This window comes from Oncorhynchus keta, chromosome 19, assembly GCF_023373465.1.
Source record: "Oncorhynchus keta strain PuntledgeMale-10-30-2019 chromosome 19, Oket_V2, whole genome shotgun sequence".
In the NCBI taxonomy this organism is placed as follows: Eukaryota; Metazoa; Chordata; class Actinopteri; order Salmoniformes; family Salmonidae; genus Oncorhynchus; species Oncorhynchus keta.
This window is the reverse complement of record NC_068439.1, coordinates 11,886,225-11,901,788: the sequence shown is the minus strand read 5'-3', so window position 1 is coordinate 11,901,788 and position 15,564 is coordinate 11,886,225. Positions and strand designations below refer to the sequence as shown.

General features: G+C 51.8%; 1 protein-coding gene across 4 annotated transcripts in view; it reads left to right on the top strand.

Moving 5' to 3' along the window:
* LOC127909214 (F-box/LRR-repeat protein 2-like) overlaps window positions 1-10,880 on the top strand; it is a 40,456-nt gene extending 29,576 nt beyond the window's left edge. For 2 of the 4 annotated variants that reach the window (XM_052469457.1, XM_052469460.1), the window contains 12 exons: window positions 1,044-1,098; window positions 2,262-2,336; window positions 2,628-2,722; window positions 4,280-4,444; window positions 5,658-5,784; window positions 5,880-5,954; window positions 6,066-6,196; window positions 8,629-8,689; window positions 8,821-8,865; window positions 9,588-9,644; window positions 9,994-10,206; window positions 10,455-10,879. In XM_052469457.1, the coding sequence (XP_052325417.1) occupies window positions 1,044-1,098; window positions 2,262-2,336; window positions 2,628-2,722; window positions 4,280-4,444; window positions 5,658-5,784; window positions 5,880-5,954; window positions 6,066-6,196; window positions 8,629-8,689; window positions 8,821-8,865; window positions 9,588-9,644; window positions 9,994-10,206; window positions 10,455-10,562 (1,207 nt within the window). In that variant the 3' untranslated portion in view covers window positions 10,563-10,879. Of the gene's footprint in view, window positions 1-1,043; window positions 1,099-2,261; window positions 2,337-2,627; window positions 2,723-4,279; window positions 4,445-5,657; window positions 5,785-5,879; window positions 5,955-6,065; window positions 6,197-8,628; window positions 8,690-8,820; window positions 8,866-9,587; window positions 9,645-9,993; window positions 10,207-10,454 lie in introns of all 4 variants that reach the window. The other 2 variants (XM_052469459.1, XM_052469458.1) reach the window with 2 other exon arrangements.
* Window positions 10,881-15,564: the final 4,684 nt, after the last annotated feature.

Genomic DNA, 15,564 nt, shown 5'->3' with positions numbered 1-15,564 from the left:
ACATTAACTAGTCAGTTGTACAACTGAATGCATTCAACTGAAATGTGTGTTCCTCATTTAACCCCAAACACCCTCTGAATCAGAAAGGTCTGGGAGGCTGTAATCGACGTCATCAGTGCCCGGGGAGCAGCAGTTGTTGTTGTTGTTGTTGTTGTTGTTTAGCTGTGTGGACCAGTATGGAGGGAATAAAGGATTCAATGTATTCACTCAACAGGAACACTCACAGCTGTAATCGCTCCCGGAGGGTGTGAATACTTATCTCGTTTACATTTCTGTATTCCATTTTCAATACATTTGCACGATTTTCTAAACCAGATTTTTACTTTGTTATTATGGGATGTCGCGTGTCTCTTTAATACATGTTTAATTCAGGCTGTGATACAACAACATGTGGACTATGTCTAGGGGTAGGAATGTTTTCTGAAGGTGTTGTCTAGAACACACAGACAGGATTGTGTGTGTGTGTGTGTGTGTGTGTGTGTGTGTGTGTGTGTGTGTGTGTGTGTGTGTGATGGAACCAAGTATGCGTGATTAAAGTGTACAATGGCCTCTGCCACGCTCATCAGCCAGTCGTCAGAGACGATCGATCAACTCTCGTCTGATTGGTCAGCTGCTCCACTGATCAATGAGGTGTGTGTACATGACATGTGCTCTGTTACTTTGCCCCATCTGACCACGACCACACACACACACACACACACGTCATGGGTGGGTGGGGTGTGTGGGTGGGGTGTGGGTGGGTGGGGTGGGTGGGGTGTGTGGGTGGGGTGTGGGGTGTGTGTGTGTGTGGGTGGGGTGTGTGTGGTGGGTGGGTGGTGTGTGTGGGTGGGGTGTGTGGGTGGGGTGTGTGTGTGTGGTGTGTGTGTGTGGGTGGGTGGGGGGGGTTATAACTACAGTCTGATAGGAACAGGAGGAACTGTCTGTGTGAGCTGACCCATTGGCTTACCCCTGTTGGCTAATAGCTACATGCTAACTGGCCTTTTGCTAAATTGACTGGCCAGTCTCTTTGTAAAACTATACGAATGCTCTTTCTCTCTCTGCAGAATCTTCTCCAACCTGGATGTGATCACATTGTGCAGGTGTGCCCAGGTGTCCAAGGTAAGGCCCACCCCTACAGGTATCATAACTACTCAATGTGATTTCAGTCTGTTGTCAAGGTTCCACATTGTGCTCGACTTTCCCTACTGAAATCAAATATTATTTGTCACATGCTTTGTAAACAACAGGTATAGAATAACTAAATGCTTATTCACGGCCCTTTCCAACAACACAGAGAGAAAAATAGAGAAAAAATATATAATTCAGTGAATAAATACACAATGAGTAATGATAACTAGGCAAAATACGAGGTACCAGAATCAAGTCAATGTGCAGGGGTACGAGGTAATTGAGGTAGATATGTACATATAGGTAGGGGTAAAGTGACTAGACAACAGGATAGATAATATATAGCAACAGCAGTATACTGTAGGTAGGGGTAAAGGATAGATAGACAGTAGCAGCAGTATACTGTAGGTAGGGGTAAAGGATAGATAATAGACAGTAACAGCAGTATACTGTAGGTAGGGGTAAAGGATAGATAATAGACAGTAACAGCAGTATACTGCAGGTAGGGGTAAAGGATAGATAATAGACAGTAACAGCAGTGTATGTGATGAGTCAAAAGAGTTCAATTCATATAGTACAGGTAGCTATTTGGTGAACTAGTTAGTAGTATTATGGCGTGGGGGTTAACTAGTTAGTAGTATTATGGCATGGGGGTAGACGCTGTTCAGGCTTCTGTTGGTTCCAGGCTTGGTGCATTGGTACCCCTTGGTGCATTGGTACCCCTTGGTGCATTGGTACCCCTTGGTGCATTGGTACCCCTTGGTGCATTGGTACCCCTTGGTGTGCAGGAACAGATAGAACAGTCTGTAACTTGGATGGCTTGAGTCTTCAACTATCTTCCTCTGACACTGCTTGGTATAGAAGTCCTGGCTTGCAGGGAGCTCTGCCCACTGTGATGTACTGGGCTGTACGCACCATTCCCTGTAGCGCCTTGCGGTCAGATACCAAGCAGATGCCTGTGCCAAGTGGTGATGCAGCCAGTCCAGATGCTCTCAATGGTGCAGCTGTAGAACTTTTTGAGGATCTGATGGCCCATGCCAAATCTTTTCAGCCTCCTAAGCACAGCCCTGGTGTATGACTGACCACACCCATCACTCACTCTTCCTCTTCCTCTTTCCATCACTCTCTCTCTGTCTTTCTTTCTCTCTTCTCAGGCGTGGAATGTCCTGGCCTTGGATGGTAGTAACTGGCAGAAGATTGACCTGTTCAACTTCCAGACAGACATAGAGGTGAGAGGTCAGGGTGAGGGGAGTTGATCCTTCATATATACACATTCATAGGTCACACCAGGCTCTCTGTCATTCTCTCTCTCTGTCATTCTCTCTCTCTCTGTCATTCTCTCTCTCTCTGTCATTCTCTCTCTCTCTGTCATTCTCTCTCTCTCTGTCATTCTCTCTCTCTCTGTCATTCTCTTGATCTCTCTTGTCATGTTTTTTGTAAGTTGAATTGTACCATTAGACTGGTTAAAAATGATCTCTCTTTCTCTCTTTGCCTCTCTGTCTCTCTGTCTCTCTCTTCAGGGTAGAGTAGTGGAGAACATCTCTAAGCGATGTGGAGGCTTCCTGAGGCAGCTGAGTTTGAGGGGATGTATCAGTGTGGGAGACGCATCCATGAGGTGAGTCCTTCTCTATAGGGCCTCTCTCACTCTTAGTATAACCAATTCACTGTGATTTCATAGGGGTGTAGCGATTCACCGATGGGCTCATAGGGGTGTAACGATTCACCGATGGGCTCATAGGGGTGTAACGATTCACCGATGGGCTCATAGGGGTGTAACGATTCACCGATGGGCTCATAGGGGTGTAACGATTCACCGATGGGCTCATAGGGGTGTAACGATTCACCGATGGGCTCATAGGGGTGTAACGATTCACCGATGGGCTCATAGGGGTGTAACGATTCACCGATGGGCTCATAGGGGTGTAGCGATTCACCGATGGGCTCATAGGGGTGTAGCGATTCACCGATGGGCTCATAGGGGTGTAGCGATTCACCGATGGGCTCATAGGGGTGTAGCGATTCACCGATGGGCAGCGGTCCCCGATTTCAAATGTTTAAGTGAATTATAAGTGAAATAACGTGTCTGTAAACAATTGTTGGAAAAATGACTTGTGTCATGCACAAAGTAGATGTCCTAACCTAACTGATCATTGCTAGACAGCCATTTAAGTCTTGCCATAGATTTTCAAGTCAAAACTGTAACTAGGCCACTAAGGAACATTCAATGTCCTCTTGGTAAGCAACGCCAGTGTATATTTTGGCTTTGTGTTTTAGGTTAAGGTGAATTTGTCTCCCAGTATCTGTTGGAAAGTCTGAACCAGGTTTTCCTATGCTTAACTCTATTCTGTTTTATCCTAAAAAACTCCCTAGTGGTTGCTGATGACCAACATACCCATAGCATGATGCAGCCACCATCATGCTTGAATATATGAAGAGTGGTAGTCCGTGATGTGTTGTGTTTGATTTGCCCCAAAACATAACATGTTGTGTTCAGGACATAGTTAATTTCTTTGTCACGTTTAACACAGAATAAAACAACGAATAAAAGTCCACTGATGATAGTATGTAATTTCAGATGCCTTGCTAAGCAACAGCTAGCTGCTCTCTATATCAGGGTCACGCATTCTTCTCTCTTCAGTAGCAGGCGTGAAAGAGAAACACAGACCGCACAAGTAGATGCGCAATGGATTATGGTCATTGTAGTTAATTACCAAGTTTTATGCGCTAAACTATGTATAATATTGGCCTGTTGGAAACTACAACTTCCACAACATCTCACAGTTCAGGCTGGATCTGATTTGTCTCTAGAGAAATTGTGCAATGTGTGCATTGACCTCACACACACACACACACACACACACACACACGTCAGCTCAGACAGATCCAGCTCAGGAGGCCGAGTTCATGAGTTCCATTAGCAGCAGATTTGGGTTTAGAATGGAAAATGTATGTGTTTATGCAACAAACAAAAAATTGTACATTGTATAGCATCGATTCGTTCCCCCATTCAAACCCGAATGAATTGTTTCAATCTAAAACGTATCGTTCCTGTATCGTATCGGAGCCCATGTTTCTAGATAAGCATCCAATCGTCTTGAAAGCGAAAGATGCACTTCCCTCGTGAGTCAGTTACCTCTCCGTGACTTTGGTATTTGTCTCTGTCATCTGGCAGGACGTTTTCCCTGAACTGCCGTAGCATTGAGGTTTTGAACCTGAACGGCTGCACTAAGATCACAGACAGCACCTGTCTCAGCCTCTCCAAGTTCTGCTGCAAACTCAAACAGCTGGACCTCACCTCCTGTGTGTCTGTTACCAACCACTCCCTCAAAGCTCTCAGGTGAGTGTTCCAAACAGCACTGTATTCCCTATGTAGTGCACTACTTCTGGCCAAGGCTCAGGGGTTGCAGTTTTATTTTAGGATCCAGAAATGACAGGGTATTTACTAGAAGGGTAAAATGGTAGTTACATAGTAATAAATGACATGTTTGTTTCTTTAGGATTCAGTACAATAAACACAATTCATTACCGGTACAACAGATCCCCTCTCGTGGTTACTGTATCATTACCGGTACAACAGATCCCCTCTCGTGGTTACTGTATCATTACTGGTACAACAGATCCCCTCTCGTGGTTACTGTATCATTACCGGTACAACAGATCCCCTCTCGTGGTTACTGTATCATTACCGGTACAACAGATCCCTTCCCCCGTGGTTACTGTATCATTACCGGGTACAACAGATCCCCCGTGGTTACTGTATCATTACCGGGTACAACAGATCCCCGTGGTTACTGTATCATTACCGGTACAACAGATCCCCCGTGGTTACTGTATCATTACCGGTACAACAGACTCCCCGTGGTTACTGTATCATTACCGGTACAACAGATCCCCGTGGTTACTGTATCATTACCGGTACAACAGATCCCCGTGGTTACTGTATCATTACCGGTACAACAGATCCCCGTGGTTACTGTATCATTACCGGTACAACAGAACCCTTCCCCCGTGGTTACTGTATCATTACCGGGTACAACAGATCCCCCGTGGTTACTGTATCATTACCGGTACAACAGATCCCTTCCCCCGTGGTTACTGTATCATTACCGGGTACAACAGATCCCCCGTGGTTACTGTATCATTACCGGGTACAACAGACCCCCCATGGTTACTGTATCATTACCGGTACAACAGATCCCCTCTCGTGGTTACTGTATCATTACCGGTACAACAGACCCCCCGTGGTTACTGTATCATTACCGGTACAACAGATCCCCGTGGTTACTGTATCATTACCGGTACAACAGACCCCCCGTGGTTACTGTATCATTACCGGTACAACAGACCCCCCGTGGTTACTGTATCATTACCGGTACAACAGACCCCCCGTGGTTACTGTATCATTACCGGGTACAACAGACCCCCCGTGGTTACTGTATCATTACCGGTACAACAGACCCCCCCATGGTTACTGTATCATTACCAGGTACATTCTGGAGGAAACAGAAACAGTGTAATACTTAGTAAGAAAACTGTGTGTCTCTGCATAGTGATGGCTGTAGTATGTTGGAGACATTAAACCTGTCGTGGTGTGACCAAATCACCAGAGATGGCATCGAGGCTCTGACCAGGGGCTGTAACAACCTACAAGCACTGTTCCTACGTGGCTGCACACAGGTACACACACACACACGCACACGCACACACACACAAGTGAACATGATTGTATTGAGTGCCAGTAGTGATTGGTTTCTCTGTTGTGTTCTCTACAGTTGGAGGATGGAGCACTGAAACCCCTTCAGAAACACTGTCCTGAACTAACCACTATCAACATGCAGACCTGCTCAGTAAGACAGAGATTGTGTGTGTGTGTGTGTGTGTGTGTGTGTGTGTGTGTGTGTGTGTGTGTGTGTGTGTGTGTGAGTAGGGATGACAGATGATTTTGTGTTTGTTAACAGCAGATAACTGATGATGGCTTGGTCAGCCTGTGTCGGGGGTGCCACAAACTGCAGATGCTGTGTATCTCTGGCTGCAGTAACATTACAGACGCCTCTCTCACCGCTCTGGGCCTCAACTGCCCCCGACTCAAGTAAGAAATGTCCCCCTTTCTTATAAACACGATGAGCCCCCCCCCCTTCGTACATCAGCTGATATCTCAAAGTGCTGTACAGAAACCCAGCCTAAAACCCCAGACAGCAAGCAATGCAGGTGTAGAAGCACGGTGGCTAGGAAAAACTCCCTAGAAAGGCCAAAACCTAGGAAGAAACCTAGAGAGGAACCAGGCTATGTGGGGTGGCCAGTCCTCTTCTGGCTGTGCCGGGTGGAGATTATAACAGAGCATGGCCAAGATGTTTGAATGTTCACAAATGACCAGCATGGTCGAATAATAATAAGGCAGAACAGTTGAAACTGGAGCAGCAGCACGGCCAGGTGGACTGGGAACAGCAAGGAGTCATCATGTCAGGTAGTCCTGAGGCATGGTCCTAGGGCTCAGGTCCTCCGGGAGAAAGAGAGAATTAGAGAGAGCACACTTAAATTCACACAGGACTCCGAATAGGACAGGAGAAGTACTCCAGATATAACAAACTGACCCTAGCCCCCCGACACAAACTACTGCAGCATAAATACTGGAGGCTGAGATAGGAGGGGTCAGGAGTGACAACACACGATGAGGCCGCCCCTGACAACACACGATGAGGCCGCCCCTGACAACACACGATGAGGCCCCCTGACAACACACGATGAGGCCCCCTGACAACACACGATGAGGCCCCCCTGACAACACACGATGAGGCCCCCCGACAACACACGATGAGGCCCCCCGACAACACACGATGAGGCCCCCCGACAACACACGATGAGGCCCCCCGACAACACACGATGAGGCCCCCCCGACAACACACGATGAGGCCCCCCGACAACACACGATGAGGCCCCCCCGACAACACACGATGAGGCCCCCCCGACAACACACGATGAGGCCCCCCGACAACACACGATGAGCCCCCCGACAACACACGATGAGCCCCCCGACAACACACGATGAGGCCCCCCCGACAACACACGATGAGGCCCCCCGACAACACACGATGAGGCCCCCGACAACACACGATGAGGCCCCCCGACAACACACGATGAGGCCCCCCGACAACACACGATGAGGCCCCCCCGACAACACACGGTGAGGCCCCCCCCGACAACACACGATGAGGCCCCCGACAACACACGATGAGGCCCCCGACAACACACGATGAGGCCCCCCGACAACACACGATGAGGCCCCCGACAACACACGATGAGGCCCCCCCGACAACACACGATGAGGCCCCCGACAACACACGATGAGGCCCCCCGACAACACACGATGAGGCCCCCGACAACACACGATGAGGCCCCCGACAACACACGATGAGCCCCCCGACAACACACGATGAGCCCCCCCGACAACACACGATGAGCCCCCGACAACACACGATGAGGCCCCCGACAACACACGATGAGGCCCCCTCGACAACACACGATGAGGCCCCCCGACAACACACGATGAGGCCCCCTCGACAACACACGATGAGGCCCCCGACAACACACGGATGAGGCCCCCGACAACACACGATGAGGCCCCCCCGACAACACACGATGAGGCCCCCCCCGACAACACACGATGAGGCCCCCCGACAACACACGATGAGGCCCCCCGACAACACACGATGAGGCCCCCCGACAACACACGATGAGGCCCCCCCCGACAACACACGATGAGGCCCCCCCCGACAACACACGATGAGGCCCCCGACAACACACGATGAGGCCCCCCGACAACACACGATGAGGCCCCCCCGACAACACACGGATGAGGCCCCCCCGACAACACACGATGAGGCCCCCCAGACAACACACGATGAGGCCCCCCCGACAACACACGATGAGGCCCCCCCGACAACACACGATGAGGCCCCCCCCAGACAACACACGATGAGGCCCCCCAGACAACACACGATGAGGCCCCCCCCGACAACACACGATGAGGCCCCCCGACAACACACGATGAGGCCCCCCGACGATGAGGCCCCCCCGACAACACGATGAGGCCCCCCCGACAACACACGATGAGGCCCCCCAGACAACACACGATGAGGCCCCCCGACAACACACGATGAGGCCCCCCGACAACACACGATGAGGCCCCCAGACAACACACGATGAGGCCCCCCGACAACACACGATGAGGCCCCCCGACAACACACGATGAGGCCCCCCGACAACACACGATGAGGCCCCCGACAACACACGATGAGGCCCCCCGACAACACACGATGAGGCCCCCCGACAACACACGATGAGGCCCCCCGACAACACACGATGAGGCCCCCAGACAACACACGATGAGGCCCCCCAGACAACACACGATGAGGCCCCCCGACAACACACGATGAGGCCCCCCGACAACACACGATGAGGCCCCCTGACAACACACTGTTAAAAGACGCCATGCCGTCCACATAACCAATGTGTTTGTATCAGGATCTTGGAAGCAGCAAGGTGTTCACATGTTACAGACGCTGGGTTTACTGTACTGGCCAGGGTAAGTGCTTCTTTATTTCCTTCAGCGCTCTGTCTTGACTTGTTGCGTTTCTTTTTAGTCTTCAAATCTTTCCACATTTAAGGTCACTAATTAAAACCTAATGTTGAACTGATGTGGGTTTGTTTCAACAGCATTGTCATGAGATGGAAAAAATGGATTTAGAAGAATGTGTTTTGGTAAGATTTCATGGGCGTCTCTTCTTGTTTAATGCCACTGTAGATTGAGGCCATCAGCATTTGATTGAGTCTGATTCTATGTACTGTATCTGGGTTTGATTTGAGCCTGTCTGATTCTATGTACTGTATCTGGGTTTGATTTGAGCCTGTCTGATTCTATGTACTGTATCTGGGTTTGATTTGAGCCTGTCTGATTCTATGTACTGTATCTGGGTTTGATTTGAGCCTGTCTGATTCTATGTACTGTATCTGGGTTTGATTTGAGCCTGTCTGATTCTATGTACTGTATCTGGGTTTGTTTTGAGCCTGTCTGATTCTATGTACTGTATCTGGGTTTGATTTGAGCCTGTCTGACTCTATGTACTGTATCTGGGTTTGATTTGAGCCTGTCTGATTATATGTACTGTATCTGGGTTTGATTTGAGCCTGTCTGATTCTATGTACTGTATCTGGGTTTGATTTGAGCCTGTCTGATTCTATGTACTGTATCTGGGTTTGATTTGAGCCTGTCTGATTCTATGTACTGTATCTGGGTTTGATTTGAGCCTGTCTGATTCTATGTACTGTATCTGGGTTTGATTTGAGCCTGTCTGATTCTATGTACTGTATCTGGGTTTGATTTGAGCCTGTCTGATTCTATGTACTGTATCTGGGTTTGTTTTGAGCCTGTCTGATTCTATGTACTGTATCTAGGTTTGATGTGAGCCTATCTCCTCTCACAGGTGACTGACAACACTCTAGTTCAGCTCGCTATTCACTGCCCTCGTCTGCAAGCACTGGTACGTATTGTTGTGGGTGTACATTACAGTATGTATTGTTGTGGGTGTACATTACAGTATGTATTGTTGTGGGTGTACATTACAGTATGTATTGTTGTGGGTGTACATTACAGTATGTATTGTTGTGGGTGTACATTACAGTATGTATTGTTGTGGGTGTACATTACAGTATGTATTGTTGTGGGTGTACATTACAGTATGTATTGTTGTGGGTGTACATTACAGTATGTATTGTTGTGGGTGTACATTACAGTATGTATTGTTGTGGGTGTACATTACAGTATGTATTGTTGTGGGTGTACATTACAGTATGTAATATAGTGTCAACCGTCTATCCTCTCTCCACCAGTCCCTCTCCCACTGTGAGCTGATAACTGACGACGGTATCAGGGCGCTGAGCAGCAGTGTGTGTGGACAGGAGCGCCTCACGGTGGTGGAGTTGGATAACTGCCCTCTGATCACAGACGGGACTCTGGAGCACCTGAAAAACTGCCACCGTCTGGAGAGGATAGAACTCTACGACTGCCAGCAGGTCACCAGGGCCGGCATCAAACGCATACGGGTCAGCCATCGCCATCACTACATCTCCCAAGCTGCATCACTATAGCTGTAATGTCAAAGCTCCTGCATGGCCTGATGGGAATTGTAGTTTCCAATGGAAAGAATAGAATTACCCCCACACTGTTGTATTATACTCCTATTGAGTGTATTACAGTGTTGCAGGCTGTCCAATGAAATACATGGGAGAATATACAACAGTGTGGAATATTGCTGCATTTGAAATGACGGAGCTCCTACCTCTCCCTATAGGCCCATCTCCCAGAGATAAAGGTCCACGCCTACTTTGCCCCGGTGACGCCCCCTCCCTCGGTGCACGGCGGGGGCCATAGGCTGTGTCGCTGCTGCGTCATCCTCTGACAGTGGAGGACCGGGGGGCAGCTCTGTCTACAGGGCCTACTGCTGTGACCCCCACCCCCAACAACAATAACCCACCGCCATGGGATGAGTCCGACCCTGAACCCCGCCACGACGACACAACACCCTGAACCCCGCCACGACGACACAACATCCTGAACCCCGCCACGACGACACAACACCCTGAACCCCGCCACGACGACACAACACCCTGAACCCCGCCACGACGACACAACACCTGAACGACACAACACCCTGAACCCCGCCACGACGACACAACACCCTGAACCCCGCCACGACGACACTAACACCCTGAACCCCGCCACGACTACACAACACCCTGAACCCCGTCACGACTACACAACACCCTGAACCCCGCCACGACGACACAACACCCTGAACCCCGCCACGACGACACAACACCCTGAACCCCGCCACGACTACACAACACCCTGAACCCCGTCACGACGACACAACACCCTGAACCCCCACAACACCCTGAACCCCGCCAAGACTACACAACACCCTGAACCCCGCCAAGACGACACAACACCCTGAACCCCGCCACGACGACACAACACCCTGAACCCCGCCACGACGACACAACACCCTGAACCCCGCCACGACGACACAACACCCTGAACCCCGCCACGACGACACAACACCCTGAACCCCGCCACGACTACACAACACCCTGAACCCCGTCACGACGACACAACACCCTGAACCCCGCCACAACACCCTGAACCCCGCCAAGACGACACAACACCCTGAACCCCGCCACGACGACACAACACCCTGAACCCTGCCACAACACCCTGAACCCCGCCACGACTACACAACACCCTGAACCCTGCCACGACGACACAACACCCTGAACCCCGCCACGACGACACAACACCCTGAACCCTGCCACGACGACACAACACCCTGAACCCTGCCACGACTACACAACACCCTGAACCCCGCCACAACACCCTGAACCCCGCCACGACGACACAACACCCTGAACCCGCCACGACTACACAACACCCTGAACTAACGAGGATATTTTTGAAAACAACACCTGAACCCTGCCACGACTACACAACACCCTGAACCCTGCCACGACTACACAACACCCTGAACCCCACCACCCCCATCAACACCTGAACCCCGCCACAACACCCTGAACCCCCACAACACCTGATCTCGATCCACAACACCCTGAACCCCGCCACAATTGATCCCTGAACCCCGCCACAACACCCTGAACCCCGATCACAACACTGGTCTCTGATCCACACCCTGAACCCCGCCATTAACACCCTGACTCCCCGCCACGACTACACAACACCCTGAACCCCGCCACGACTGACAACACCCTGAACCCCGCCACGACTCACACAGAGCCCAGACCCCTCCACGCCACAACACCCTGAACCCCGCCACGACTACACAACACCCTGAACCCCGCCACGACTACACAACACCCTGAACCCCGCCACGACTACACAACACCCTGAACCCTGCCAGACTACACAACACCCTGAACCCAAAACGCCACGACTACACAACACCCTGAACCCCGCCAAACTACACAACACCCTGAACCCCCAAACGACTACACAACACCCTGAACCCCGCCACGACTACACAACACCCTGAACCCCGCCACGACTACACAACACCCTGAACCCCGCCACGACTACACAACACCCTGAACCCCGCCACGACTACACAACACCCTGAACCCCGCCACGACTACACAACACCCTGAACCCCGCTACAGACTACCCACAACACCCTGAACCCCTGAACCACGACTACACAACACCCTGAACCCCGCCACGACTACACAACACCTGAACCCGCCACGACTACACAACACCTGAACCCCGCCACGACTACACAACACCCTGAACCCCGCCACGACTACACAACACCCTGAACCCTGCCACGACGACACAACACCCTAAACCTATAACCGTAAGGTCGTGTTCACTAGGCACTAAACAGGATATTTTTGAAAATGGTTCTTCCCAAAACTTTTCCAATGATTAAACAAAATTGTTACTTTTAATGTTAAATGTTTTTCTACGGTCTGACCCCCCCCCCAATCCCCCCATCATTACTGATCTCTGACCAATACCCTGGACATGGACCCCCATCGCTACTGGTCTCTGATCCATACAGACTGATTGATCACTTCTGGTCTCTGATCCATACAGACTGATTGATCACTACTGATAAATTATCAATTGGACTCTTTCTGAGGATCCTATTCAGGGGAGGAGGGGTGGGGTCTTCTCTCTCTGACAGAACTCTGAGTCGACCATCACTCACTTTCCAGAGCCCAGACCCCTCCTCTCCAAAACTACCCTCACCTTCCAGACCCCTCCTCTCCAAAACTACCCTCACCTTCCAGACCCTCCTCTCCAAAACTACCCTCACCTTCCAGACCCCTCCTCTCCAAAACTACCCTCACCTTCCAGACCCCTCCTCTCCAAAACTACCCTCACCTTCCAGACCCCTCCTCTCCAAAACTACCCTCACCTTCCAGACCCCTCCTCTCCAGTACTACCCTGCCTTTCCAGACCCCTCCTCTCCAATACCACCCTGCCTTTCCAGACCCCTCCTCTCCAGTACTACCCTGCCTTTCCAGACCCCTCCTCTCCAATACCACCCTGCCTTTCCAGACCCCTCCTCTCCAGTACCACCCTGCCTTTCCAGACCCCTCCTCTCCAATACCACCCTGCCTTTCCAGACCCCTCCTCTCCAGTACCACCCTGCCTTTCCAGACCCTTCCTCTCCAGTACTACCCTGCCTTTCCAGACCCCTCCTCTCCAGTACTACCCTGCCTTTCCAGACCCCTCCTCTCCAGTACCACCCTGCCTTTCCAGACCCCTCCTCTCCAGTACCACCCTGCCTTTCCAGACCCCTCCTCTCCAATACCACCCTGCCTTTCCAGACCCCTCCTCTCCAGTACCACCCTGCCTTTCCAGACCCTTCCTCTCCAGTACCACCCTGCCTTTCCAGACCCCTCCTCTCCAGTACTACCCTGCCTTTCCAGACCCCTCCTCTCCAGTACTACCCTGCCTTTCCAGACCCCTCCTCTCCAGTACCACCCTGCCTTTCCAGACCCCTCCTCTCCAGTACCACCCTGCCTTTCCAGACCCCTCCTCTCCAGTACCACCCTGCCTTTCCAGACCCCTCCTCTCCAGTACCACCCTGCCTTTCCAGACCCCTCCTCTCCAGTACCACCCTGCCTTTCCAGACCCCTCCTCTCCAGTACTACCCTGCCTTTCCAGACCCCTCCTCTCCAGTACCACCCTGCCTTTCCAGACCCCTCCTCTCCAGTACTACCCTGCCTTTCCAGACCCCTCCTCTCCAATACCACCCTGCCTTTCCAGACCCCTCCTCTACAGTACTACCCTGCCTTTCCAGACCTCCTCTCCAATACCACCCTGCCTTTCCAGACCCCTCCTCTCCAATACCACCCTGCCTTTCCAGACCCCTCCTCTCCAATACCACCCTGCCTTTCCAGACCCCTCCTCTCCAGTACCACCCTGCCTTTCCAGACCCCTCCTCTCCAGTACCACCCTGCCTTTCCAGACCCCTCCTCTCCAATACCACCCTGCCTTTCCAGACCCCTCCTCTCCAGTACTACCCTGCCTTTCCAGACCCCTCCTCTCCAGTACTACCCTGCCTTTCCAGACCCCTCCTCTCCAGTACTACCCTGCCTTTCCAGACCCCTCCTCTCCAGTACCACCCTGCCTTTCCAGACCCCTCCTCTCCAGTACCACCCTGCCTTTCCAGACCCCTCCTCTCCAATACCACCCTGCCTTTCCAGACCCCTCCTCTCCAGTACAACCCTGCCTTTCCAGACCCTTCCTCTCCAGTACCACCCTGCCTTTCCAGACCCCTCCTCTCCAGTACTACCCTGCCTTTCCAGACCCCTCCTCTCCAGTACTACCCAGCCTTTCCAGACCCCTCCTCTCCAGTACCACCCTGCCTTTCCAGACCCCTCCTCTCCAGTACCACCCTGCCTTTCCAGACCCCTCCTCTCCAGTACCACCCTGCCTTTCCAGACCCCTCCTTTCCAGTACCACCCTGCCTTTCCAGACCCCTCCACTCCAGTACCACCCTGCCTTTCCAGACCCCTCCTCTCCAGTACCACCCTGCCTTTCCAGACCCCTCCTCTCCAGTACTACCCTGCCTTTCCAGACCCCTCCTCTCCAGTACCACCCTGCCTTTCCAGACCCCTCCTCTCCAGTACTACCCTGCCTTTCCAGACCCCTCCTCTCCAATACCACCCTGCCTTTCCAGACCCCTCCTCTACAGTACTACCCTGCCTTTCCAGACCTCCTCTCCAATACCACCCTGCCTTTCCAGACCCCTCCTCTCCAATACCACCCTGCCTTTCCAGACCCCTCCTCTCCAATACCACCCTGCCTTTCCAGACCCCTCCTCTCCAATACCACCCTGCCTTTCCAGACCCCTCCTCTCCAGTACCACCCTGCCTTTCCAGACCCCTCCTCTCCAATACCACCCTGCCTTTCCAGACCCCTCCTCTCCAGTACTACCCTGCCTTTCCAGACCCCTCCTCTCCAATACCACCCTGCCTTTCCAGACCCCTCCTCTCCAATACCACCCTGCCTTTCCAGACCCCTCCTCTCCAGTACCACCCTGCCTTTCCAGACCCCTCCTCTCCAATACTTGGACTAGTGGATGAGGTGGATGATCCTAAATAGGCAGAGGACTAAACCCACAAAATGTTGGACAGTGTTATTCAGGAAGGTGGAATGGTACGGAACGTGCACATAGAAGTACGTTGTGTAGAAGAGACGTGATGAGGAGCGTTGGTAATCGTGTCTGCTCCATATGTTACATTTCTATCTGCAAGGTTTCCACAGTCTTGCCCTTCTAACCACACCCCCTGGACAACGCATCACTCTGGGTGAACTTCATCTCAACCAATCACATGCCACCTCTGTGTGACCGTGCTGCGAGTCAATCTGCTGCA